General features: G+C 35.7%; 6 protein-coding genes across 6 annotated transcripts; all 6 read left to right on the top strand.

Annotated features, from left to right (window-relative positions):
• Nucleotides 1-1858: 1858 nt before the first annotated feature.
• CBG12753 lies at nucleotides 1859-5487 on the top strand (the record flags this gene model as incomplete). Its single annotated transcript, XM_002640191.1, has 8 exons — nucleotides 1859-1994; nucleotides 2527-2779; nucleotides 2888-3180; nucleotides 3236-3381; nucleotides 3815-4226; nucleotides 4573-4701; nucleotides 4747-5045; nucleotides 5089-5487. The coding sequence occupies 8 exons, from the start codon at nucleotides 1859-1861 to the stop codon at nucleotides 5485-5487; spliced, it is 2067 nt and encodes a 688-aa protein (XP_002640237.1).
• A 252-nt stretch (nucleotides 5488-5739) lies between these two features.
• On the top strand, nucleotides 5740-7866 carry CBG12752 (the record flags this gene model as incomplete). Its single annotated transcript, XM_045241055.1, has 5 exons — nucleotides 5740-5773; nucleotides 5833-6374; nucleotides 6674-7206; nucleotides 7285-7427; nucleotides 7478-7866. The coding sequence occupies 5 exons, from the start codon at nucleotides 5740-5742 to the stop codon at nucleotides 7864-7866; spliced, it is 1641 nt and encodes a 546-aa protein (XP_045094961.1).
• A 3276-nt stretch (nucleotides 7867-11142) lies between these two features.
• CBG12751 lies at nucleotides 11143-11781 on the top strand (the record flags this gene model as incomplete). Its single annotated transcript, XM_002640189.1, has 1 exon — nucleotides 11143-11781. One exon carries the CDS (start codon nucleotides 11143-11145, stop codon nucleotides 11779-11781), a length of 639 nt encoding a protein of 212 aa, XP_002640235.1.
• Nucleotides 11782-16881: 5100 nt separating this feature from the next.
• CBG25369 lies at nucleotides 16882-17886 on the top strand (the record flags this gene model as incomplete). Its single annotated transcript, XM_045241047.1, has 1 exon — nucleotides 16882-17886. One exon carries the CDS (start codon nucleotides 16882-16884, stop codon nucleotides 17884-17886), a length of 1005 nt encoding a protein of 334 aa, XP_045099324.1.
• A 2225-nt stretch (nucleotides 17887-20111) lies between these two features.
• Nucleotides 20112-20231, top strand: CBG12749 (the record flags this gene model as incomplete). Its single annotated transcript, XM_002640188.2, has 1 exon — nucleotides 20112-20231. One exon carries the CDS (start codon nucleotides 20112-20114, stop codon nucleotides 20229-20231), a length of 120 nt encoding a protein of 39 aa, XP_002640234.2.
• A 1007-nt stretch (nucleotides 20232-21238) lies between these two features.
• On the top strand, nucleotides 21239-25819 carry CBG12747 (the record flags this gene model as incomplete). The annotated part of the gene is made up of 4 exons (XM_002640186.2): nucleotides 21239-21328; nucleotides 22162-23087; nucleotides 23980-24058; nucleotides 24869-25819. The coding sequence occupies 4 exons, from the start codon at nucleotides 21239-21241 to the stop codon at nucleotides 25817-25819; spliced, it is 2046 nt and encodes a 681-aa protein (XP_002640232.2).
• Nucleotides 25820-26481: the final 662 nt, after the last annotated feature.

The raw sequence follows: 26481 nt of genomic DNA, 5'->3' as shown, positions 1-26481 counted from the left end.
CCCTTAAATTGCTTTGTACCCTCTTGTACCCCCGAATTTTTGTACCCTCCGAATTATGTGCCCTTTTTTCAACTTCAACAGGGGCTTACGTTGAGCATTCAAAAAAATCGGAATATCCTGGAAATTCTAAAATGTTCTAAAATGTTCTGGAACTTTCTGAAATTTTCTGGAATTTCCTAAAATGTTCTGGAATTTTCTGGAATTTCCTGGAATTTTCTAGATTGTTCTGGAACTTTCTGGAAGTTTCTAGAATGTTCTGGAATTTTCTGGAATTTGCTGGAATTTTCTAGAATGTTCTGGAATTTTCTGGAATTTGCTGGAATTTTCTAGAATGTTCTGGAACTTTCTGGAATTTCCTGGAATTTTCTAGAATGTTCTGGAACTTTCTGAAATGTTCTGGAATTTTCTAGAATGTTCTGGAATTTTCTGGAATTTCCTGGAATTTTCTAGATTGTTCTGGAACTTTCTGGAAGTTTCTGGAAGTTTCTAGAAATCTATGGAATGTTCTGGGATTTCCGAGAATTTACTGATTTTTTCGTTATCTTTCTAGAATGTTTTTGATTTTCTGGAAATTTATCGAATTTTCTGGAATTTCCTAAAGTTTTCTGGAATTTTCTAGAATGTTCTGAGAATTTCTAGAATTTTCTGAAATTTTCTGTAGTTTTATAGAACTTTCTAGAATATTGTAGAATGTTTTCGAAATTTTTAGAATGCTCTAGAATTTTCTGAAAATTTCCGAAACTTTCTGGAATTTCCTGGAATTTTCTAGAATGTTCTGGAACTTTCTGAAATTTTCTGGAATTTTCTAGAATGTTCTGGAATTTTCTGGAATTTCCTGGAATTTTCTAGATTGTTCTGGAACTTTCTGGAAGTTTCTGGAAGTTTCTAGAAACCTATGGAATGTTCTGGGATTTCCGAGAATTTTCTGGAATTTCCTAGAATTTACTGATTTTTTTGTTATCTTTCTAGAATGTTTTTGATTTTCTGGAAATTTATCGAATTTTCTGGAATTTTTTAGAATGTTCTGAGAATTTCTAGAATTTTCTGAGAATTTCTAGAATTTTCTGAAATTTTCTGTAGTTTTATAGAACTTTCTAGAATATTGTAGAATGTTTTCGAAATTTTTAGAATGCTCTAGAATTTTCTGAAAATTTCTGAAACTTTCTGGAATTTCCTGGAATTTTCTAGAATGTTCTGGAACGTTTTGGAATTTTCTAGAATGTTCTAGAATTTTCTGAAATTTTCTAGAATGTTCTAGAATTTTCCGGGATTTTTTGCATAAATTAAGAACCTTGTATTCAAAAGAAAATTACTATGACCCATTTCCAGCAGTCCGCAGGATCAAAATTTAAGTGATATACGAAAAAAACGAAATTTTCAAAAAATTTCAGTCTTGAATATTTGTGCTTAACTTTATGTAGGCAGTACATAGATAGGCCAAAAAAACCGTTTTGCAGAATTTCCTGAAGTTTTAGTGAGTTTGAGCAAAATTTTGAAGAATTCGATTCTCAACCCTACAGGTTCCCTATAAGCTAGAAGGCCCGGGACACCGGAGCTAGAAAGCCCATAGACATGAAGCGCTCGGTAGTCCATGACTACATACCACACACCACTATAGGAGTCCAACGCCCCCTCAAATACAAGTACCCCTGTAATAGAAGGACCCCGTCAAAACGATTTGTTTGAAATTAAACATTATTCTGGAAGTTAGGCAATTTCTCATAAATTTGTAGGAACACAACTTCTTGCTCAATAAACTTGCTCAATTCTGGGGAAATCAGTAGATTTTCATGGATTTACAACAATTTTACACCGAATATTTTGATTAAAAATTTCAGAAAAATAGCTTCGAAAATAGATGTCTACATTCGTTCCATTCCAATCGGCTCAAGTCTACGAAGAACGACTCAACGGCAGCTCGACCACCGAGGGACAAGGATGGATACGGATGGACCACGAGGACAACTCGGAAGAAGATAAAGCTCCATTCGGGAGTCAGCCGATAACTCTTTTGTGTTTAATAAATTAGTTAAAATTAAACGGCTTAATGTTGTTCTCATTTGAAACTAGATAAATTTATGCTCTCTTGCTCATCCGTACGGTTAGGGGCTCACCACCCAATATGCCGTCACGACATGATTACAAATAAAAACTCGTATGATATGTGTTAAAACCGGATTTTTTTTTTGGAAAATCTTGAAGTATTGTGAAGAACGAGACCATTTCGAAACTATTTTTCTAAAAAAGTTGGATCTTGAGCAAGAAATTAGAGCGGAAAAACTGAGTTCTCATTTGCGAGCTCTCATTTGTAGCAGTTCTCATTTTCCGAGTTCTCATCCCACCTACAGGTTTTACGGTACCTGTCAACTGCTAAAACGTTCTTCATTGTATCATCAACACATTTATGGAATGGATTAAAAAAATTACAGAAAAATAGATAATTGAGCTCAAAGAGAATTGTGGAGTTCCAAAACGGTGTTCTTCCAGCTTCTGACATGAAATATTACTCTAATTAATTTTTTACAGTTTTAAACAAAACGAAGATTGCTCTTTGCCGACTGCTCTTTCTCCTTCCAAGATCCCGAACTTTCATAAATATAGGTTCTTCATGTTTTCTTTTCTTGATATACTTTGCCCATGGTTTGCTTCCGGTTCATTATCATGCCTCCTCAATACTTTCCCCATGTATTCTAAAGATGACGTTCTATAATAAACAAGAACAAATACAACATGAGGAAATCCAAACGAAATTCGTTTCAAGGTTATTAGCAGCAATACGGTGAAATATTTCTACAGATACTAAAAAACGAAGACGGATATCATGTGTATTTCATAAGAAAAGTCAGCTGGGGCTTCAAATCAAGAATCACGAAAAATCATGTTCCAGATATGAATATCGTTGCGTTCAATCATTCATCATGGGGTCTTCGTTTTATCAGAAAACAACAACTTTTAGTTTTCTTAAGATGAGAATTAGAGAAAATGATAAAATAATGATCTTTCCATTTCTCTCTTACTCATCTTATCTGGGTACTTCTTCTATATCACTCGGGACTTTCCGACCGCCCAGTTTCTCCTTAAAAATGGTTGAATCTGATCACAAGGCAATCTCTGTGATATCATATTTTTATTTTGCAATTAATCTGTTGGAGAATGAGGTCAAATTTAATACTGATCATTGTAGTTTTAGGTAAGTTCAAAATGAAGAAATTGTTGATCAGAATTCTAGTTTCAGTAGTTGCCTGTTTCAAGAATGATATCCGGAAATTGTGTTGGCAAGAGTTCACAAAGAGTAAACTGTGTTTTCCGAAATACGAGAAATGTTTGGTTACTGGGAAAAATCATGCTGGATGCAGAGATTCTTTCCAGATTTGTATCCAGGTACGGTAGTGAAACAAGACTTTTCCAGAGCATAAAAACCCGAACTGAAGTTTGTACTATCATAAAATTTGAATGAAGCGTTTTACTGGGCTCAATTTTGGAATTCTAAAGTTTATATAATTTATCAGTATACTGGCCAAATTTTCTGTTATTTGATCAACTTTGAGCTAAATTATCGCCTGTCAAAGTTGTTTCATCTAATGACAACGATGTACACATTACACCATCCATCTTTGAACAAGCATAACAATAATTATACTTGAGGAATCACTTTGGAAACTTCAGTAGCTTTGCTTCCTAATTTCGTGCTTCCAAGATACTCATGTCTAAAGATATACCCATTTTTAGAGGTCCGGGTAATTGAGCGCCACCCTGTAATTCAGAAGCTTGATAAACCAATTTTTATTATTTCATAAATAAAGACTTCTTTCAGAACGGACCCATCTACAACCATACTGAATTCTGCAACAAGTACATGCCAAATATCACGAAATTCGAAGTAATCACTGGACTTGAATGGCATCAAAACTTCCTTGATGAAACTTTGAATCTAGTGAAAAAGAAGAAAAGTCAGAAAAATGACAATTGTGATCTACACAGCCTTCTTTTCAAAACTAACGAAATTCCAAAAGTCTCAAACGATTTGATTCTCCGGATGCCGTCTCTTGCATCTTCCTACTGCCCTTGTATGGAGAAGTCAAATGGGGATGAAGTGATTAGAACCAGTAAAATAAACATCCCAATTCAAATGTGGCACGGAGGATTCAGTTCGAAAAAGTGTTGGAGGGAGTTGGACAGATTTCTAGTCGAATATCTCTGTGGAGTGTCTGTTGCTTGTGCGTGGAGTGAGCAATGAGAAAATAATTGTTTCGTAATTTACAGTAGACATCAATCATGCTTGGGCAAAAAGTGCAGATTGTCATGAAGACTCCAAACAAGCCAATTGCAACAAAACGTTTGGGTTGGCTTTGAAGGCAAGTTCATTTGTTTATGTCGTCTAGAACACCAGAAAGGCACTGATCGAATCTTTGACTTTACCTCTGTCTTTCAGAAAAGTACCAACATGAGCGCAGTCCGATCGACATGCAGACTGTATCATGAAATGGTTGAAGCTTATCTTCCTCGCATTCCTCCACTCTCTTTAGGTTTTCCTACAAATAACGGCAACTTTCAATTCTAAGTAAATTTCAGACTACAAAATGACCTACATCAATGCAACTGGTATCATCTATATGCAACCATTTGAGTATCAAGACGATCGCTTGTATCTTCTTCACAGCTTCGCCGAAGACACATACTTTACTTGTTTCCCTGTTAAAAGTAAAATTAATAGAGATATGAAACCGATTTATTCCAATTTTACAGGAGAAGTGAGCTCTTGTAACTACATCTATGAGCACTGCAAACTCAATGGAGACGCAGAAAAATGTGGAGACAACCTAGTTGACTGTCTGAGCAGCACTACTCCAATTGAGCCAAGTTGCAAGCAGCTTTTAATTCAGAAGAATGACAATCTGGGAACACTGGAAAAGATTTTTCGATATATTCGAAACAACAAACTTCAATTGGCATATCCAGTATTACTGTACATTTTCTGGACGCTTTCAAAAAGTATCATAAACTGGGCATTGGTGAAAATGGCCATCAAGATTTGTCTGAAGATTGTGAGTTATTATTTTTGCGATAATTTTAAAAAAGTATTTCCAGAGAGATGGATTGGACCGCTGTAGTCAATTCATTGAAGAGAAAACGAAAGAGAAGGAGAACACAACAGAGAATGAGCCAGGGCAGCTGGATCCAGTTCCAGAATTTCCAACACATCAGATTACAGTCAACAGTCAATTTTTGGACGATGCCTTCTATGATATTCCACTGGATGGTAATAACCAAAACAACAATAACAACAACAATGATAATAACGCTAACAATCAAAGCAATCAAATCGAGGAACCACCAATGAGCGAAGAAGAAAAGAAAGAAAAACAAAAATCCGAAGAGAAGAATTGGCAATTTGGGGATAGTTTCAAAGCGATGCTCTCTTCATTTTGTCGTCTTTTTTCCTCGATTTATCATTTCATCGAAATCTCGATCAGAAAATATTTTTAATATCCAGCTCGATCAGTTGTAAATATTGTAAATTTTTTTTCTGTAATATATTTTTTTGATTTTTTAAGTTTGCACATGTATTTCAATTTCTGGTATTTTCAAAATTGATCTCAATTGAATCCTTTACGTTTTAAATTGTACATATAGTTTCATGTAAATTTTGTAAATTGTAAAGATGTAAATAAATGTATACTTGTAAATAATTCACTCGATTTTTAATCTACCGTATTTCCTCTTGTCCATATTGCGTTCATGCATCGAGAGACACTACCATTCAGAATCAATGGTAACGATCTTTACACTGAAAAATAATTTGAAAAAAATCCGGATTCTTTAAATTTCCAGACTATTTCACACGAGTTTCTAGTGTTTGGATAGATGCTAGTGAATCAATCACAAATGATTTGATCTACAACAAAGAGAACGGAAATCTTCTTCTGGCTCTTGATGGATACAAATACAATCTTCCGAATATTGCTCTTGCTCGTGTGGATCCATCTGAAAAGGCTATTGCTCTTTGTGAATACACTCCATCGATGAATAGAACAGAAAGTAATTATTTGCTGAAAAAAATATGGGAAGATCTACTATCCAACGATTTCAACATCAGAAGGATCATTTGTGAGAACATCCAGCAGTTGCATAGAAACCAAATCGATTCATTGGCGGAAGCGAATTATTGTACCAAAAAAACTAAGTTTATTCCGAATGGACTTGCTAGATCAGCAGTTCCAACAGGAGACTTTTTGCATGAAGTTAATCAGGCTGGCAAAGGATTTATCATCCCGATGGCTACAGTATCAATGAATGCAAAGGAACAGGAACGGAAGAAGGCCACATGTACCAGTTATAGTGGAGCTATTCATCAAATGTTTTATAAATCTGCAGTAGGCCGAATTGCTAGAAAAATACATATGTTCATAATTCTAGGTCGGCACCAAAATATCTTTAAAAAATTCCAACGTCAGCTTGGAGAGAAAATGAGCCGAGAGAAACGTGTGATGTAGGACCATAGAGTTCCGCTCTTGTTAAAGGGTGCGAACAATAATTATATAAACGAAACTACCGTAAAATCTCTAACAGAAGGTCTCCCTAACTTATAACTTTGAGCCAATTGGGATATTTGAGCTCAAACTTGTCAGTGTGGGGGGGGGGCTTCTATTACAGGTTTATGGTATTTTTTCAGCCGAGACATCACGAACTTCTGATGAAATGTGGATTCTTCGATGTCTACCTTCAATTCGACGACTATCGAAAACAAAAACATTCTAAAGTCGCCTCTTGGACCGATGGGGACATCAATTTGATTCGTGATGCGGCAGAACAATACTTCCACCGTCTTCATGATCTGAAGAGAGGAAACCAAGAATCCGAGTTTATTTGCAACTTCGAAGACAAAGATCTCGAATTAGGAGGCAGATCTACTAATACACTGGCATTTGTTCGGATCCATGGTGAAGACTTCGTTTCGAAGTTCTACATCAAGTATGTTTTCGATTCATTCATTCAAGATCCGTTTTTGTTTTTTCCTATTTTATTTTTATCGAAATCAAGATTGATCTGTAATGTTCAGATGTTTTTTGGACCAAAAGGCACAAGCTCGGGCCAGCCTCCGGACATCAACGAACTATATTGCTACAAGCTGTTGGAGCTGATCGCCTTCGGACCAACATGCCACATTGTTCCACCCATCATCACTACTGGAACAAAAACAAGCGTGTAAGGATATATACATATTAGTAACAAGTAGCAATATATGTAGTATAGAAAGTGACTTACATACCTATGCATTTGTAGGTACATTGCTACAAAATGGGACGACAATTTTAAACTCATGGAGCACGTTATCCAAGAGAATGGTCTTACCGCTGATTTAGCCGTGCAGCTGGTTTTGCTGCGGGTGTTATTATTTATTGCTGACCTTCATCTACAAAACTGCGGTTTGTTTCAAAGTCTGAAAACCTGAATATTATTGATTTATTAATTTCAGGGATCTGGAAAGGGACCAATAACATTGCGATTGTTGACTTCGCACCGGAAAATGAGATTACAGTTCATGATGACATCAAAGCCCAACTGTTTACAACTTTTCCACACTCAAGATGGAAAGAAGAGTTCAAAGCAGTGAAAAATAAATTGGACGACAACTCATGGTTGAAGATAGCCAAACAGAATTTGGATAAGTGGGATTTGTCTCGTAAGCTCGAACTGGCTCAAGAACAACTCGATCCCACAAAAGACGTTTTAAAAGGAATAGAACTTGGCTTTAAGAAGCGGAAATTATGCTATAGTCCCACAGTTCAACTGAAGGAATACGTCGATACATTGAACAAGAATTTAGAAAATCTTCAAATTGTTTTGAATTCCACTGTTCACTAACAGTAATCTTCGTCTTGCTGGGTTGTACTTGTCGATAGTGATCTCAGAACCATAAATAAAACGTGTATTCTACCTCACATAGTATCTTTTGCTTTTGTTACTGAATTCATAATTCCTACTTCTCGTGGTTGTATCCATTGTGGTGGTAAAGTGTCTCGCATGAAGATACCTCTACAATTCTTGATTTCCAATACTTCGATTAAAGCAAGGAGATCTTTCTCTAGCTTCATCATTTATTTAGCTTTTTTTTCACCATTCTAGCGCACTTTTTCGACCATCTCGACCACTGGATTTCGACCACATTTTCAAGGTAGCGCATTTCGACCTTTTTACCATTTTTGAAAATTGTTGAAAATGACACATTTTTGAAGAGGTAAGACTTGTTTATGTTAAAAATAAGCCTTAAAATAACTTAAAAATGAGAAAATTGAGGATGGGCGAAAAGGTGCGCTAGAACAGCAAAATACATATTATTTCCGTTTGTCCATCATTCGCAAGCGGATCGGATACGGAGTTCGCGAACGGACAGAATACGGAGGAATACGGAATAATGTGCTGTGGTTTTCTGAAAACGGGTCGCGTGCGGTCCGTATGCGGTTCCTATTTCAACCGCGCGCAAACGCTGAGCGTCCGTAACGGATCCGTTCGCATTTTACCTGTGTTGTCGGTGCATCTGAAAGTTCTGTAATCTACGCCGTCGAACGATGTATTAAGTGCAAAGTCGTCGTTTTTAACTTGATTCCAATGGATAAAAATGGGGAAACATTTTGTTTTGGATGCGCTGTCAGGTAGTTTTGAAATTCAGAAAATTTCAGTTTTTCAAATTATGTTCAGGTCCGAAAAACTTTCTCAAATCAAAATCTACCGTCGACTATCCATGGAGCAACTCGTGCAACAATACAATTCATTTTTGATTTAATAATTGGTATTAATAGTTTTATGTGCATTCTGGTTTTATCCATATCAATTCTGCTTCGTTTTTGTTTTATCGGGAATCAATAAAATTTTGCTGTTCCAAATTTTCATTCTAAAATGACTTTTCATTAGGCATCTCGATTCAATGAGTTTTTAGTCTCCAAAAATAGTCCAGAATTTTTTGATTTGTCTGAAAATTTCGGAGTATACTCAACAAAAACAGCGATTCAATTTTGTAATTGACAAATTTTTCGTAAATGTTCAGAGAAACGAGATAGTCGGTCGAGATAGTCGGTTCACCCATCAAAATACAAATTAATTTGCAAATTTTCACAAATTACTGAAACATAAACAAGGAAGATCGAAAATGAAAGTTTAGAGAACAAAAATGCCTGTTTTATACAGTATTCATGTGACGAAACTACATACTTGTACCAAAGGGATTTTTTGTTGAATTTCTAGGTTTTAGCTACATTTTTTTACAGTTCCACATTTGTTGCGAAACTCGCTGCCGTAATTCTAGTCTATTAAAAACTTGTAAGAGTTATTTACACCCATAACTTTCAACTTTGAGCCAGTTTATCTCAGTTTCTACGAAAGATATCAAAAAGTAGTCAACTGACTAAATCTTTTAAACCAGCAAGCTGGTGCGCCTTTGGCGCGATTTAATATAGTTTTTACCGGTTAGCTGATCCGCTCCTCACTTTTTCTTAAATATGAAATAAAATACAATTAACAATTTATCAGTTGACACCTTTTTGATTTATTTTACAGAAAACGAGATATATGGGATAAACGGTTTGAGGCGTTCTATTGAAGAGTTTACGGTTAATACTTTTACACGAGCCTGTTTGCTGTTCCTCTGTCATTTCAAACAGCTGGCTGGTGGGCATTCGGCGCGACTTGATCTAATTACTTTACTGTTCGTCGCTCCGCTCCTCACTTTATCGAAAGGTCACGTCAAATTATAATTAATTTTCGAGTTTATCAAACATTTTTCAATTTCTTATTTGCGTAACGCAATAAATTAATAAATCAAAAATTAGAAGGTCACGTCATCTCCTTCTGTCCACGCTGAAAAAAATATTCAACGTATTGAAAAAAAACGTTCTCTGTGAAATCCCACTGTTTGAATTTTATTGTTGAATTGAATAATTTTCACAAGCCCTTCTCTCTGGTAAGAAGCTCTTTGCATACACTTAGCTTTTTTGGGTTCATTTCTTTTGATCTTTTGATTGATCGATTGCGAAAAAAGTACTAGAAGACCCTACGGGTCGCCATGTTTTGGGGTTCATGGCTAGGTAGAATCATTTCCACTGAACGTCCCCCTTTTGCAATAGATTCAATCAAAGATTGAAAGAATTGAACGAATATCAATAAAAAGCGTATGTAAGGCTCCTTACAAAGGGAAAGGAACTTCGGAAATTATCCAACAATGGTCCTCGGAGACCAGGGCGGGGGGACCCTTTCATGTGCTGAGCCTCTACGTGGCGAAAGGGATCAACAGACAAAACGTCTGGCTAATCAGTACACTTTTTGTTTTTTTTCATAAACTTTCTCAGAAAACCCGTTTTTTTCAGTTGATTGTGACAATTTTCAGGACTCTGAAGCTTGGAATCACAGGATTTTTTGAAAATTCCTTTTGTTTTCGATTTCTGGAAGAAACCTGTTTTTCCACGTTTCAGTACAAAAACCGGCATATAAGGGGTGTCTTACAGAAATCCAAAATAAAAGGAACTATCCAAAAATGTTTCCGAATGCAAGTTTACTGTTCAAGGTCTGTTTAACATTCTCCAAAACTTTCAAAGTGATCGAAAACCTGACAGCCGAGCTCGAGACTCCTGAAAATGGTCAAAGTGGCCGAAAATCAACTGAAAAATAGGTTTTTGTAAATATTAATGACAGTAGGTTTGGATATCCTGAAAACCCCCTTTAAAGGATAAAAAAATTCTGGATAAAAAACCCTTTTTAAACATCTTTCACATCTGGCTGGTGCGCCTTCGGCGCGATTAAATCTAGTTTGTTTTCTGGCTGGTCGCTCCGCTTTCTGCAACTCTATCTTATCCATCGCATTCTGAAACCTCATTTTCAAGACATGAGAGTTTCATGATGAGACTGTTTTTTCTTCTTCACCTTGTCACTCAATGGTTTACTGTCTCGTCACAATATGCATATAGCCGCCTTCAGTTCTGTATTGACCGTCTTCAGATCTTCCCCTGCAACCCCACCTGGATTCCCACAAAAACAGACATGTGGGCGGGACTTAACAAAAGTCTATATAAGAAACCCCAGAACAGAAATTAGTCACCAGTCTTCTTGACTACCGTCATATTCTCTACTTTCCGTAATATTCTCTATAAAATGCTTCCATTTGTTGTGGACCGTGATGAAAATGGAGAGTACCCACCAAAGATTTACTCAGACGATGAAGTTGGAAGATGTGAGAAGCGGGTTCAAGAGTATGCTTCGTTCCTCAGAGACGACGTCCGGCAGTACTTCGAGCTGATGATTAGAGACCGTGGTACCTTCTCGCGTCTGACAGTCCCATCTTGGTACACAAAGGCGTACAACCACCTGAAGTCCGAAATGCACTACATTGGAAAAGTGAACTATCTTCTCGAAATTCTCAGACACACTTTGCCATGGTGGTTGAAGCACGAGATCGGAGCCGATGTAGAATTCCCAGAAGTCGGACCAAATGGATTGTACATCGAAGAGGAGCAATCATTCAAGAATGAAATCACCCTTTTCACAATGGACATCTGTCAGTATGTCCACTGTTCATACAAATACGAAGTGGAATTCAAGGAGCTTTTTCCATCAGCATACCACGTCACGATGAGAGTTCTCGAGTCAAAGATCGAAACCCATGATGACATGGAATTATTCAAGTCGTTGCCCAGCATAATTCAAGGACATCTGGAGGACATCATTGGAAAGGATCAGATCTACTCAGAGTTTGTGCAGCATCAGTTGGACTTCATAACAGAAATACAGTAATAATTGATCTACTTTTCTTTTTTTCTAATAAATATTGTGATTCAAAAACTGTGTTATGTTGCCAAGTTTATTTCAGAATTTCACCGTTGATTACCGAAAAAACGGAATAATTTTAATATATGCGGTTTTCGAAACAGCGATTCATGTGTCGTCGTATTTTCTCCAATAAAAGACCACCCTCTCCGTGCACTTTGACCTCGGTTGCTTTAAAAAAAAGGTAACTGTAAAAAATTTCTATGTACCGCTACTCCACTTAATTCTACTCAAAAAATGAAGTGATGCCATTGTTAAATCTTTACACTATTTGAAGTGCGCAGATATATTATGTGTCCCAAGAAATCTAGAAATAGAGATAGAGAGTATGAGAAAGCCGAGATGCACATCATGAGAGAGAAAACAAGTTAGAAGAGACAACAGAAAGAGAGAAAAAGTGTTTCTTGTTAGAGGAAATCTAAAAATGAATGAAGTTGTGACGTAGAAAGAAAATTCAGATGACGAAATGAGAGAAAAGAGCACAAAAACCAACGGCACCGAACTTACGAAAGTGCTAGTAAATAAGTAAAATGAAGAACGAACATTTGCATAAAAAGAAAGAAGAAAACGATGAAAATTATTGTTTCAATAAGGAATTTCTGATGATCGTATAGATTCACTGAAAATATATTAAAAAACTTCAAAAGAAATACACTAACCGAATTTGCTCCATTTGTTCAAGAAGCTCCCCCAATCCGTCAACTTTGAGCATAATTATTTCAGTTCCTATGAGATATCAAAAAATCTGCCAACCAATAAAAAATTGGTGAGATTTTGTTAAGTAATTTATCAGTTAACAACTTGTTGATATCTGTTAAAGGAATCGAGATAATTAAGCTCAAAGCTAATGATTTGGATGTGTTCCTATTAGAACAAACACGGTAGTTTCAAAATTCCTTTCAAGTTTGCAGCGTTTTTTGAGCAAGTCGTCAAGTTTTAAGAAGCATATTTTTGGAATATAATTTTCATTTTTCTTGTCCTTTCACCGTATTCTATTTTATGATTCACCCCATCCTTTTTAAAAATACTACCAACTAACACAGCTATTTTTGAATTTTCTGTGAATTCAAACGACCCTCATAAATTTCGTCTTCGTCTCCTGTTTCTCCATTTCCTTTGACGCCTTCTTCGTATTCTTCTCCCCTCAAACGTCACGTTCATTAGTTCGTCCCATGATACGCTCTTTTCTCTTATTTCATTATCTGAATGCTCAGAATACTCGACGTCATGAGCCATTTGCTTTCTTCTAAAGAGTACCCTCCTCTCTGTTGTCTCTCCTGCCTTGTTACCTCTCTCATCATGTGCATCTCGTCTTTCTTATTCTCCGTCTGTCTATCTCTCATCGGAAGATAGATTTGCGCACATCCAATAGTATAAAGACGATGCCACCACCTCACCGCTTCCTTTCTTTTGTGTAAAATTAGGCATATATTATCCAGATATTTTATGTTCTCAATTAGGACTTTCTCACTTTAAAATTTATTCAAGAAACTAATTAGAGAAGATTGATTTTAGACTAGATAAACCCTTTAGAAAGAGCAATATTTTCATAGAATCAGGTTCAGATATTTTTTGTTTAGTTCGGAAGAATTTTACTGTATTCTAACATTTTTCTGTTTTTGTTTCTAAAAGGAGATTTTTCTCTGACTGCTCGAGAAGGATAATATGGCTAACTTTATGTCGTGGTTTTTTACTAACTACTGAAACAGAAAAAGTTTGTATTTCAGGAATATCAGAAAGTATTCCCCTTATTGTGCATTGTAATTTTTGTGTCCTTGCTATTCTCACATTTATCAAAAGATAATTGGCATAATATTAGGAAAACATCGAAAAGATGATGTTTTATATGTACTCAATTTCTCTGAATCTTTTAGTTGCAAAGCATTTCTCTGCCAAAAAAATCTGAAATTTAGAAGTTTTCAAATCATGCTTCTACTTTAAATTTACCAATTTTTCATGTCCGATCTGTCTAACGATTTTAGGTCATTGGTCAGTTTAATTATTTTAATTTTATTTTGTGTAATTCAAGTTAGGCCAGTATGAAGTATGCGGAAAATATAATATTTTCCTGACTGAAAAACAATTTTTTAAAGTTTCAGTGATTTTATATTTTTAAATTTTCATTTTGTTTCTCAAGTTTTTAGAACTCTCCACCAAGTTCAACATCTCCAAGTCCCTTTTATTTTGTATCCAAGGAAAATTCAATATTCCTTATATATAAAACAAGGCTGTGCCACGGCCGGCCGCGGCTTCCGAAAAAACATTTGATGAAGCCGGCCCAGGCTAGCCGTGCGGCTTTTCACGGCTTTTTAAAATAATTGTTTCATGAGAAACGTAGATTTTTTGGAAAAGTGGGACACAAAAAAAACGAAATTCTTCAAAAACTAATAGATTTTCACTTCACGCGTTTTTATAAGGCTAGACGCGGCCGGCCTCGGCTAGCTGCGGCTTTTCACGGCTTTCACATAAAAGTGGGGGCCGGCCGCGGCTGGCCGCCATTTTGCACAGCCTTGATATAAAACGCTAGAGGCGTCTGTCCGTCCTAATGTCCGTCTGTCAACTTTTGAAAAACTTGAAAAATAAATTTAAATTTACGTGACCCTTCAAGAAAAAGTGAAGAGTGAAGTGATGAACCAGTATAAAAGTAGATTGAATCAAAAGAATCTCGGGGTTTCCTGACGACTTTCTGCAGTAGTTCTGCCGACTTCTTTATGAACATTTATAGAAAGTCGACAGAATTGCTACAGAAAGGTGGCGTAAGCGCTGCCGCGCGAGCGTTCGCTTCTTTCCTTTCCCTTCACTCGTATTAAAAAATAACACATTTAAATTAGCACTTTATTGAAGTTGTAAAAAAGTACAATTGAAAAAAATATGCATTCAGAAGTTTGTCGGATAGGTACATATTATTTCATTGAGATTTTCGCTGGCATCATCAATTTTTTAGACGTTCCACCGTAGAAAACTGTATCTCGAATCGAATCAACATAAATATCCACAACATCAGTTTGATATCCAATTTGATCGGTGGTCCACTAGAAACTGAAAAAATATTCCAAGTAAGAAAATTCGGTACAGTAGGCAGGTTTACCGTAAAAACTGCAATATAATGCCATAGCCTTATGTTAATTCGGAGGGGTACTTTGGGGTTATGTTCTGCTACAGAGAGCGTTATTTTACAATTTTAATCACGGAAGATTAACTATCTATCATTTTTTCCGGATAATTTCTCCTACAAAGATAAAAACACACAATACGTGAAAAATCAGTAAAATCAAGAAACGTTTCCTGTCGTCTTACCTATATGAGTGTTCCGCTCTTCCTTATTATTAAAGTTGCTTTTCATTCATAATTTTTTCTAGGTCGCTCGCTTTGATTAAGTCCCAAGCACATTTTTGTCCAAATATTCCGCAAAGATCCAAAAAATTCAAATAAAAAATTGTGTTTCCATAGTTTCATTATTTTAGTTCCGTTGAAATTCTGTATATATTCCATAAGAACATTAACCTGAAAAAAAGTTTGATGATTCACTAACCGAGAAAGCTTCGATTACCGGTTTTCCTGTTTTATTTCAGTATGCCGATTCAAATAAAATGTTCGCATTTTAATCTCCTCGAATCTGTCCCTTATAAAATCATTAAGTAATAGATAGTTTTGTGAAATTTCGAGATTTTCTTGGTTTCGACAGTTTTCGTTATCCTTAGAATCTTCCGAAACATAAAAAATATCGTCATTAGCACGCTCCCCCAGAGAACAATTCCGAACTGCAAATTAATTTTTGATCTACAGAAAAAAGTTTGGCACGATCACAATTGCAGGTTTAAAACCATAATTTCAGAATTTTTTATCTGATTTTGTGGAGTTCCAAGATGATTCAAATGATTCTTAAAAAATTAATTAGTGGTTATAGATTCATGTATGGTCCTTTTCCCGAAGAAAAAATGTCAAAAATTGTCATTTTTGAAAGTTTTTTACAGAAAAAATCTATCTCCTCTTTCAGTTTTTGACATTTCTTGGAGTTCTATAGCTCAAAAAAACCCGCAATTATTTTCTCTACATTTTGTATGGATGAATTTTTAATTCGTCTGATAAAACTTTTTTTATAATTCAAAAACCTCATGAAATTGCACAAAATCGCATTTTTGCGTTGTTTTTTGATTATAAAAAGTTTTATAAGATGAATTAAAATTCATTTACAGATAATGTAGAGAAAATAATTGCGGTTTTTTTGAGCTATAGAACTCCTAGAAATGTCAAAAACTGAAAGAGGAGATAGATTTTTTTTTCTGTAAAAATCTCAAAAATGACCATTTTTGACATTTTTTCTTCGGGAAAAGGACCATACATGAATCTATAACCACTAATTAATTTTTAAAGAATTATTTGAATCATCTTGGAACTCCACAAAATCAGATAAAAAATTCTGAATTTATGGTTTTAGACCTGCAATTGTGATCGCGCCAAACTTTTTTCTGTAGATCAAAAATTAATTTGCAGTTCGGAATTGTTCTCTGGGGGAGCGTGCAAAGTGAAAATGAAACAAAAATCGGCATCACTGTTCCATACTTCCTTACTGAATATTATCGAAACCATCAGAAACAGGGAAAAAATTTAAAAGTGTAATGTCTAGTTCCTTTTACTCCTCCTCATACAATTCCATCCCCTCCCAAAAAACCACAATTTCCGCTGTCATTCCTTTTTTTCTGAGAATCACACCCACATTTTTCCGTTTTCTTGATAATTCACTTTTCAGGAATGACTGAAGATAAAAACGACGATGAATCGAATGGGTATTTTTTGATGTATCTACTTATTTGAGTCAATTTATCTCAGTTCCTGTTAAAGATACGAAAAAGTTGTCAAGTGACGAAAAACTTTTGATGTTATGATAAACAATTTGTCAGTTGACAACTTTTCCATATCATTTATGGAAACCGAGATAAATTGAGCTCAAGCTTTGAGCTTCAAAGGTAAAAGTTGCTTAGCTTTCTTTTAGGGTGTTTATAGGATTGGAAGCCCAAAAATATTTTTAAAGTTTCTAATTTAATTTTTCAGATCTCATGCATCGTAATGTCCAAATACTACCGTAGGAAAAGAAAGGAGACAACAGAACCCACAAGGTTCCGTTTCATAGAACACCTGAATCCAGAGAATACGTGGCAATACGAATTCAATGGAAATGTAGTCGTGCAATGTGAGAAACCGAATACATGCAGAAGATTTTTGAGAAGAATGGTACCAATTCCGGAAATGGGAATGTGGGTTTTACAAGACACAATGCAGGCCTTATACGGACCGGATTTCATTCGGAAGCCAGATTTCGTAGTTCCTCGAGATGTGGTATCAATTGCGATTCCAAAGGAAAGTTTCCGTGTTGATGGTGAATATTTTGTGGATTTTGTACCGAAGGATGGTGCCGAGGGGACATACACCTATGAAATGTGTTCTCAAAGTGTTCAAGTCACTTGGTTCCATTATCAAGACTCAAAGTATATGGCTCGAATTTGTATTTATATGGACGACTGGTACAATCCATTCAAAATTATCAAGGATGATGTGGTCCGAGCATTTGAAAATTGTAGTATCTATCGACCAAATCCAGCAAATTTCAAAGAAAAATCAATGAGAAAAGTTTGGTGTCCGTATCGAAATGAATGGATTATTGTGACACGAAACGAGTTTGGAGAGGTTGATAAATTTGCATTTAATGGACAGGAAAATCAAATGGAATTGGTGAAATGTGCAGATTGTTTTTATGATTCTTCCACTTTGTCAATCGAGAATTCAACGGCGAAGAATAGTTCGAAACCTCTACCAACACTGGATTTTTCAAAGTTTTTGAAAGTGGAATTCTGTGAGAAATGGAATGATTTGGTGATGGTTGGAAAGGATTCAACTGGAAAAGTGGCTCATTTTAATTGGGATTCGGAGATTGGAAAATTCAAAACACAGAGTTGTTGCGAGTGTAACAACAATTCTAGAGGAAGATTTGATAGGGATGGAGGATTGGAAGATGAGCCACCGTCCTATGAATTTTTGGAATTGATCGAATTGACACATTTTCACAAATCATAAATTGTAAGTTGATCATATCTGAGGAATTAAGAAAAAACCTGTCTATGAGCCCTACTCTAATAAGATGCCATCTTATACTTTCACTTGAAATCAATTATCACAAGTTCTATAAGAGATAACGAGAAGTTGTCAGATGATAAAATGTTGGTAATTTTATGACAAACATTTTGATAGTTTACATAATTTTGATAACTCTTATAGAAATTGAGATAACGGAGTTCACAATACAAGGATAGGGTGGCCTTTTAGACTGTTTACAGTAACTTGGGTTAATTTATGCATAAATTTTCGTCCCTTAGTTACTGTAAATGCATTCAAAATCAGTTCTAAAAAATTTATATACTTTTCTTGCGCCCTCAACTTTTGGTTTTTTTGAATTTTTTTTTGGATTTTTGGATTCTAGTTTCTTAAAATAAATTTGTGGATTTTTGGAATTGGAAACAATCAAGAAAACCGAAAAGTTATTGCAGTTCTGAATCTTCTAATGAGAAAAGAACAACGTTTAAATTACAACTACAAAGGATTAATAAATTAAATAAATCATTAAATTTATGAAAAATTTGAAACAGGAAAAACCTGAATTTGGAAAATTGGGTTTTCTGCACTGTCTGTTTTTTTATATTCAGTTTTTCTCGGATTTTTCTATTTTTAGTCAAAAAATTTTATCATCACGATCCAACATATTTTCAAAAAAAAAATGTAAATCTGGAAATTCGTTTTCACATTCTGAAACAAAAAATCTCCTAGATTTCTTGCAGCAAGAAAAAAAATTATTTTATAAGTACGTTTATAAAGGATTAAAATTTTAAATAAATCATGTTATTTCACAAAATTTTGAAACAGAAAAAAATCTAAATTTTTTCTGTGTAGGTTTTTTTGTGTTCGTTTCTCTATTTTCAGTCAAGCAAAGTCTTTAAGATTCGAAATATTCTCAAAAAAAGTTTTAAAATTCAACACTGTAGTCTGAATCAAAAAACATCGTTCTGGACTTTTTGCGATAAGAAAAATAAAGTTTGAGTACTTATAAAGGATTAATAGATTTGTTTGTTTTCTCTGGGATTAGCTGGTTTTCTCTAAATAGGCCAATTTCTGTTGTTGTTTTGTTGATCGCGTTTAAAGGTACAGACCTTTGCGCGCTCCAGGGATCCCGACACGAAAGAGGGGAGAGAGTGGGAAGCGCCGCCCATCGGGCCTCCATTCTACGTGTGTGTTACGTCCCGCCCGCCCAGTCCCCACACGACGATATGCAACAGCACAAACAGAAAAGTCAAACTAATGAGTAGAGTAGAGACACAAGAATCTGAACGTGATAAAGAGAGAGAATAGTATAATAGTTACATCGTATTTCAGAAGGAAGAAAATTGAAATTCCTGGAGGAAGTAGCTGAGTATGGAGGACCAGTGGACTTCAATCAACTCACACATGTTCTACGAACCGTCAGCAGAAAGTCGAAAGCCATCAATACAATAAAAGCGTATGACAGAGAGAATCATGTGAGGAGGAAGTGGTTAAGCGCAAACCATCTCCCTCTGGACGAGAAAACGACGATTCTCTACCTGGCTCATCGATTTTTGACAACAGGAAGCGGTTCTCTGGCAAAGATCGCTTCCGCGTTTCGAATGGCAAATGGGACATTCTCGGTTCTGGAAAGTCAAATGGTGTCGGATATGATCAGAGCAAAGAGAAGAGAGGAGATAGCCACCAGACAACAACCAAAAATGGTGGAACTTGAGAGTATCCAGAAACTTTTTGAAGCACTTTCGGATGATCCCAAATCGGAGCGAGATACACTCATAGTGGTTTTGTCGTTTTTCGCTCTCCTTAGAGCAAGTGAAACTGCAGAGCTGAAGTGGGAAGATATCAAGTTTTCTAAGAATCGTCTAGAAGTCCGAATCAGATCGGCCAAAAACGATCAGCTCGGTTTGGGACGGAGCACTTTCGTGGAATGCCCAGAAGGAGGAGATCTGGATTGTCTCATCAAGCGATGGAAAGTTAGGGTCTCACTATCAGGAATTACGTCAGAGTTCTTGTTCCCGAGTTTTCAAAAAGGTGATAAGCTATCAGCAAACACTATTTCGTCTATCGCCAGAAGACGTTTGGAAATGATAGGAGTGAGCGCCACTCATCACGCGCTCAGAAGAGGATCGGCGAACGAACTTCAAGCCAAGGGACTCACTTTAGAGCAAATCAAAGCCAAATGACGGTGGAGATCGGGAGGTGGCTTGATGAGATATCTCCAAGACAATCCAATGGCCCAGGGACTCAGCGAGGTTCCAGAGGAGAAGGAAGTGACAGGGGAAGCCGAAGAGGACGATGGACCACCAGTGCTAGAGAAGGAAGTCTAATTGACTCAGTTGCTTGCTTATCTTGTAATATTTGTTAGAATCGTATTAACAGGTTATTGTAGTACCGAAACGTTTCTTAGTTATTTATCAAACCTATCCGCTTCATAGTATATTATCGTTCTCATTAACAAGTGTCTCTCTCTCTCTCTCTCTCTCTCTCTCTCATGTCGTTGTTTGTTCTTACTAATTTATCGCTTGTTTCTCAGCTTGTGCCATCCAAAATTCTTCTGTCCCCGTTGTTTAGTTATCACCGGATAACTACTTTCCCCTTGTCATTATACCCGCACATACAGTACATCTCTCTCTGTTAGAAGCACCACTGCATTCTACACACCATATCCATCATAAATAAATCTGTATCATCCATAATTTTCGTTTGTAGTCTTATATTTCAGCGTAGGACTAGAGAAAACAATTTCTCCATGACACGCAGTGGAGAGGAGAATGTATAAATACTTATATTTGTGAAAAACTTGAAACAGAAAAAAATCTAAATTTTTTCTGTGTAGGTTTTTTCGTGTTCGTTTCTCTATTTTCAGTCAAGCAAAGTCTTTACAATTCGAAATATTCTCAAAAAAAAGTTTTAAAATTCAACACTGTAGTCTGAATCAAAAAACATCGTTCTGGACTTTTTGCGATAAGAAAAATAAAGTTTGAGTACTTATAAAGGATTAATAGATTGTATAAATACTTATATTTGTGAAAAACTTGAAACAGAAAAAAATTTCAGACTAATCTTCACACATTCCCGGTTTCGATCCTCATCTGCTCTTCTCGTGAATTACCTTTTTTCCCCTCATCCTCCACTTTCCAGACAATTTTGGATATTTTCAGCACCTTTCTACTCATTTCATCTTTGTTTTATACATTTTCTCTGTACCTGATAAAGATTTTAAATTTTTTTTTTAATTTAAATCAATTTGATTATTATTGGTTTCGTTCCATCTTTCGTTTCCTTTAATTTTTATTCACCGAATTTTGAATTTATAAAATACTAAAAATTTCAGATGTATGTAGGGAATTCTGCGGACGATTCGAATATATATCAAGAAATTGTCATTTTTGGAGTTTTATTAGCCGTTCTGATAATAATTTTGGTGAGTTTTTGATAGAATAGCAATTTTCAAAACTTCTAAAATTTTGGAAGCTGAAAATGAAGAAAAAAGAACAGGACATATTATACTGGTACCTAAAAGCTGTGGAAGAGCAAAACTGGTGGCCGTGATAGTGATAAAATTGAGGGAAAACTGCACGAAAATCAAAAAATAAATCCAGAAAAAAATGATTTTTTGCTAATTTTTTTGCAAAATTTTCAGACCTTTTTTAGGTTTTTCAGAATTTTTCGTCTGAAATTTGATGGAACGGTGTTAGATTACTGTAGATTACTGTAGAAACCTAATTTCGTACTGTAGTTTTTTCGCAAACGCAATCACGTCAGAATGCAGATAAAAACTTTTTTGTTTGAAAAAAAAAATAATTAAAAGGAAATGAGTCTTTTACAGTAATCTACATTATCCTACTGTAATCAAACACCGTTCCATCGAATTTGAGACGAAAAAATTCTGAAAAATCGAAAAAGAATCTTCACAAGTACCTGAATATCTTAAAAAGGTCTAAAAATTTTGCAAAAAATCAAAGAAAAATCAATTTTACTGGCGTTTTCCGGAAGTTTTAACAATTTATCACACTATCAGAAACTTGGATTTTCCGACTTTTTTGATGAAAAGTGAAAAAACGAAAAAATAAAACCGGAAAGTTTAACCGTTTTAGGTTACTGTAGTTGACGTTGTGGGACCTTCGGCCACGGCCACCGGTGATTCTCTGCCACAGCTCCGATTTTTCTGACCAGAAGAATAGTAACTTTCATAGTAGTGAAAACTGAAAAAAAGAAAATCTTGAAATAAAAACTATGAAACAGTCAAATTTTCAGATCTACGCCATCGTGCGACATATCAAAATGTACCTCAAGTCGTTCCACTTTCAAACGAGAAACAAATTTCCTCAACTACCATTCTGGCTGAAATTAGGAAATCTTCAACGATACAGAGAATTCGAGCATCCGAAATTTCAAATCTATCAAAAGCACTACGCAAAAAAGACATGGGTGAACAGTACGGGACAAGTCAAGGAGAAGGAGAAATTGGTGATTTTGATGATGAGAAAAGTGTTGACTGACGTCTTCGGGATTACTGTAGATGCACGAACACTTCCTGATTCGACATGCGTCATTTCGATTCCGATGAGAAATTTCAAGTGTTCGACTGCAAGGCCAGAAGTTTTTATTTCAAAAAACGACGAAGTTTCAATGACCAGAACATTTGAATATCAAATGATTGGAGATTATAGGATTCAGGTGACATATTATAAAGTCAGAGGAATCGAGTATGTCGCTGGAGTTTGTATTTACATTGAGAATCCTTATCAATCAATAATTCACTATCGGGAATCGATTATAAAAAAGTTGCTGAATGGAATCGAGTACTGGTCGACTGTGAATGTTCGAGAAGAATCACTGGCGATTAAGATGATGAGTGATAATCAGATTCTGATGACCAGAAGTGTGTACGGAGAGATCAAATATTGGAAACATCTTGGAGATCAAAAGAAATTCCAACAGATCGAAATGGTTAATGCAGAAATGATCCGCCCTGAAGTTCAATCGGAAACGTTTTCTGTAAAAATGTGTCAATTCAAAAAATCGATTGTTATGATTGAAAGAAGAAAAGGGGAAGTTGTACATGCTGAATGGGATCCCGCTACCAAAAATCTGACATTCTCGAAATGCGAAAGTTGCAGTCAACCAGATGATGCTCCGCCTCCTTCCTATCTCACAGCTCAAAACAGTCAAAAATGGCTGTGATCATACTTGCTAGATCTCGGCCCGGCCCGGCCGCGCCCGTGGGCCAGGCCGGGCCGTGCCGCGCCGGGCTGGAGAAAAATTATCAAAAATTATCAGAAAAATTAAATAATAATTTTAAAGCACGAAATTTATCCCATGACCCTTCTCAAACCTGAAAACAAAAAACTTTTGATAAAATGTTCCCAAAAACAGTTTTCTCTCAAAAAATGACACTTAAAAATTTTTGCCTCAAAACCCGGCCCGGCCCGCGAGATGTATGGCTGTGATGGATTTTAAAAAATTTTTGTTTTGTTTACTGTACCTTATTTGCTCCAATAGAAGGCCACAAGAACCGTCAACCTTGAGCCCAATTATCTTCCTATAAGAGATAACAAAAATGTGTCAACTGATAAAATACTGGTGATATTGTGATAAATAATTTGTCAGTTGACAAAATTTTGATATTTCTCATAGGAACCGAGATAATTAAGCTAAAAGTTGACGGTTTGGGTAGGCTTATTTTAGAGCAAATACGGTAATTTGCATATATGTATAATTCCGGCCCGGGCCCGTTACAAGTATGGTAATTTGATTTTTTTTTTCAACTTTTTTTATTTGGCTATAATTCCTTATATACAATTTTTATAGAATTTTCCAATTCTCACTGCCTTATACTAACGGTTCATTTTTCTCAGGATGTTGTTTTTCACCTCAAAAATTGTTTTTTCAGTCTTTCTTTATTTCTCTGTGCCATTTTCTCTTTTTTCATAAAAATCTTTTGTTCTCAACTTCGCTTCCTTTTTTAAATGTTCTATGGGTTGAATTCCCTATCTTTCATTTTCGTTATAGTTTCTTTTGTTTTCCAACCAACTGAGTCTGATTTCAGATGCAGGGTGGGCCGTATTTCAGGCCAAGAGACGATGATGTCCAAGACTTTTTGTCTACCATGGCTGGGTCAGCTGTAATGTGTTTTTTCGTATTTTGTATTGTAAGTTTTATCCTAGTTTAATTTAGGATTACTGTAGTTTTTAGTTTTGGATATAAGAAAAGCGAGGATCACTGGTTTACAAATGTCTCGAATATGAAAATGTATCGAAACTGGAAAAATATTTTGAGCAAGATGATTTTGCAGCTCTTACAATTAGATGGGGAGATCGTGTTCTGCTAAAAATATATTAAAAAATTTTTGACCCTGAAAGTCATCCGGGGTTACTTTAGTTTTTGCTTAACTTATTACATGTTGCCATTTTTCAAGAAATTGTCATTTTTAGAATTTTCTAATCTTTTCTGATAGTAATAGCGGTGAGTTTTTGACCTGCCATTCTTAAAATTCTGAAACAGAGAAATAAAAATGTTTTTATTCTGGTTCAAAAAATGCAACTGTGGAGGAGAAACGCCGGTGGCCGTGACTAAAGATTCCAACGACAACTAGCGTAACCTAAAATATGTTTATCTTCCGGATTTATTTTCTCGTTTTTCAATCTTTTTCGCCGAGTTTTTAAACTTTTTGAAAGCGGAAAAAAAAGCTAACAAGAAATTCAGATGTTGAAAATAGCTTTAGGTTAATGGAGTTTTATCTGTGGGACTTTTGGCCACGGGCACCAAACGGTTCTCTTCCACATCCCCGATTTTTCTGAACTAATACTACGTAGTTTGAACTAATACTACGTAGCAAAGTACTTCAGGTTATTTTCCAAAACTGTGGACCACTTCGAAAATTGACTGTTTCAAAATCATGTAATACGCTATTAATTTTTCATTTTATTAGTTCAAATGTTCTATCTTCTTCTTGTTTCAGATAATAATCATTCTCCGCTACGTCCAACGGTACTTCAAATCCAAACAATTCAAAAAACGAACTTCAACACCACGAGTCCCTCATTGGCTCGAAGGAAACTTGTGTGGACCTAAACTCAAAATTTGGGATTTCACTGCGATTCCACCATGGAGAATCTATACGAAAGACTACTGTATCCAAACAACAAACAATCGAGGAGGAAAGACGGAGAAGGATAAGGATGTTGTTAAGAAGATGAGAAAATTATTGGGAGAGTTGTACGATATCAATTGTGATTATGAGCTCTTTCCACCGTCAACATGTATCGTTTCTTGTCCAAGAAAGAATTTCCAATGTGGTTCGATGCCTGGAATGTTTGTTCCAATTCATGGAGGACCTCCGGATAGTCATTTTGAATTCCAAATGATTGGAGATAACAGAATCCAGGTGGCTTACTATGTGGCCGGTGGAGTTAAATACGTAGCTGGATTCTGTGTCTACATTGAAAATCCGTATCAGAGTAAATATGAATACAATGCAACGGTTATCAGAAATCTAATGGCACAAGGACCCGATTATTGGTCGAATTGGAATTTGAAAGAAGAGAAAATCGATGTGGTCGAAAGAAAAGAAATCGATAGATTTGAATTAGTAACGAGAAATCGATATGGAGTGGAAACGAACTGGAAACTGATAGAAGATAGAAAACGTTTTGATCCGATGGGCAGATGTAAGAATTCTGAATTTGATCATATGGAGGAAAGAGATCCAAGAAGCCACATTCCATTGCTGACTGTTAGAACGTGTCAAACAAATAAAGAAATGGTGATGATTGAAGAAAATCGGGGGAAAATGCGACATGCTTCCTGGAATCCAGCGGCTAGAGCCATGGAATTTTCGGATTGTGCCACATGTAACCAGATCAAAGATGATCCACCTCCGACGTATGTTTCCAGTGTGGTTGGAATCTGAATATTTGTATTCTCCCGGAACTTTTAAAGTCCATTTTTTCAAATCCCGTATGCTGAAACCAAAACCTTGTAATATTCTTCTTGATAATTTTTTAGAATCAAAGAGAAATGTAATTTTTGGCATGTCGTTACTTCTACCCACTTCAAATATTTACCCGTTTCACTGTTCATATACTAGAAAACTAATTCCTGTGCTTGATTGTGAAGAATATTCCTTCTCGAAAATCAAAAAATTTAATTTTACTCATTTTTCTATTCTACCCGCCATAGTTCTTACCGCCCACTAGTCGCTGTACCTGTGAATTCCTAAACTCTCTTGTCATCGTTTTCGTATGAATCTAAACTGCAACCGTTGGAATTTTATTTGATCCCTGTTTAATACACATTCTATAATTTCTCGAAATATCATTTTCTTTGTTTCTTCTGAATAAATAAATTACTGAAAAATAATTAAAACGGTATCCTTTGTTTAAGTCTTGAAAAAAAACAATGACATTTAGAAATACAAATTTCTTGAAAATTTTACACAATGTCGACCGCGAACCTGAATATTATCTCCAACATGAACGACACCGCTTTCTTCATCCTTTCTTCCCATAGGCTCCGCCCCCTTTCCCACAAAATAAATAGTGACGCGCGGGGCCCGGGAGATGTCGGCTGCTG

Source organism: Caenorhabditis briggsae, assembly GCF_000004555.2.
Source record: "Caenorhabditis briggsae complete genome, chrI, whole genome shotgun sequence".
Taxonomy (NCBI): domain Eukaryota; kingdom Metazoa; phylum Nematoda; class Chromadorea; order Rhabditida; family Rhabditidae; genus Caenorhabditis; species Caenorhabditis briggsae.
The sequence above is the reverse complement of the archived record's forward strand: the minus strand, read 5'-3'. Positions and strand labels throughout refer to the sequence as shown.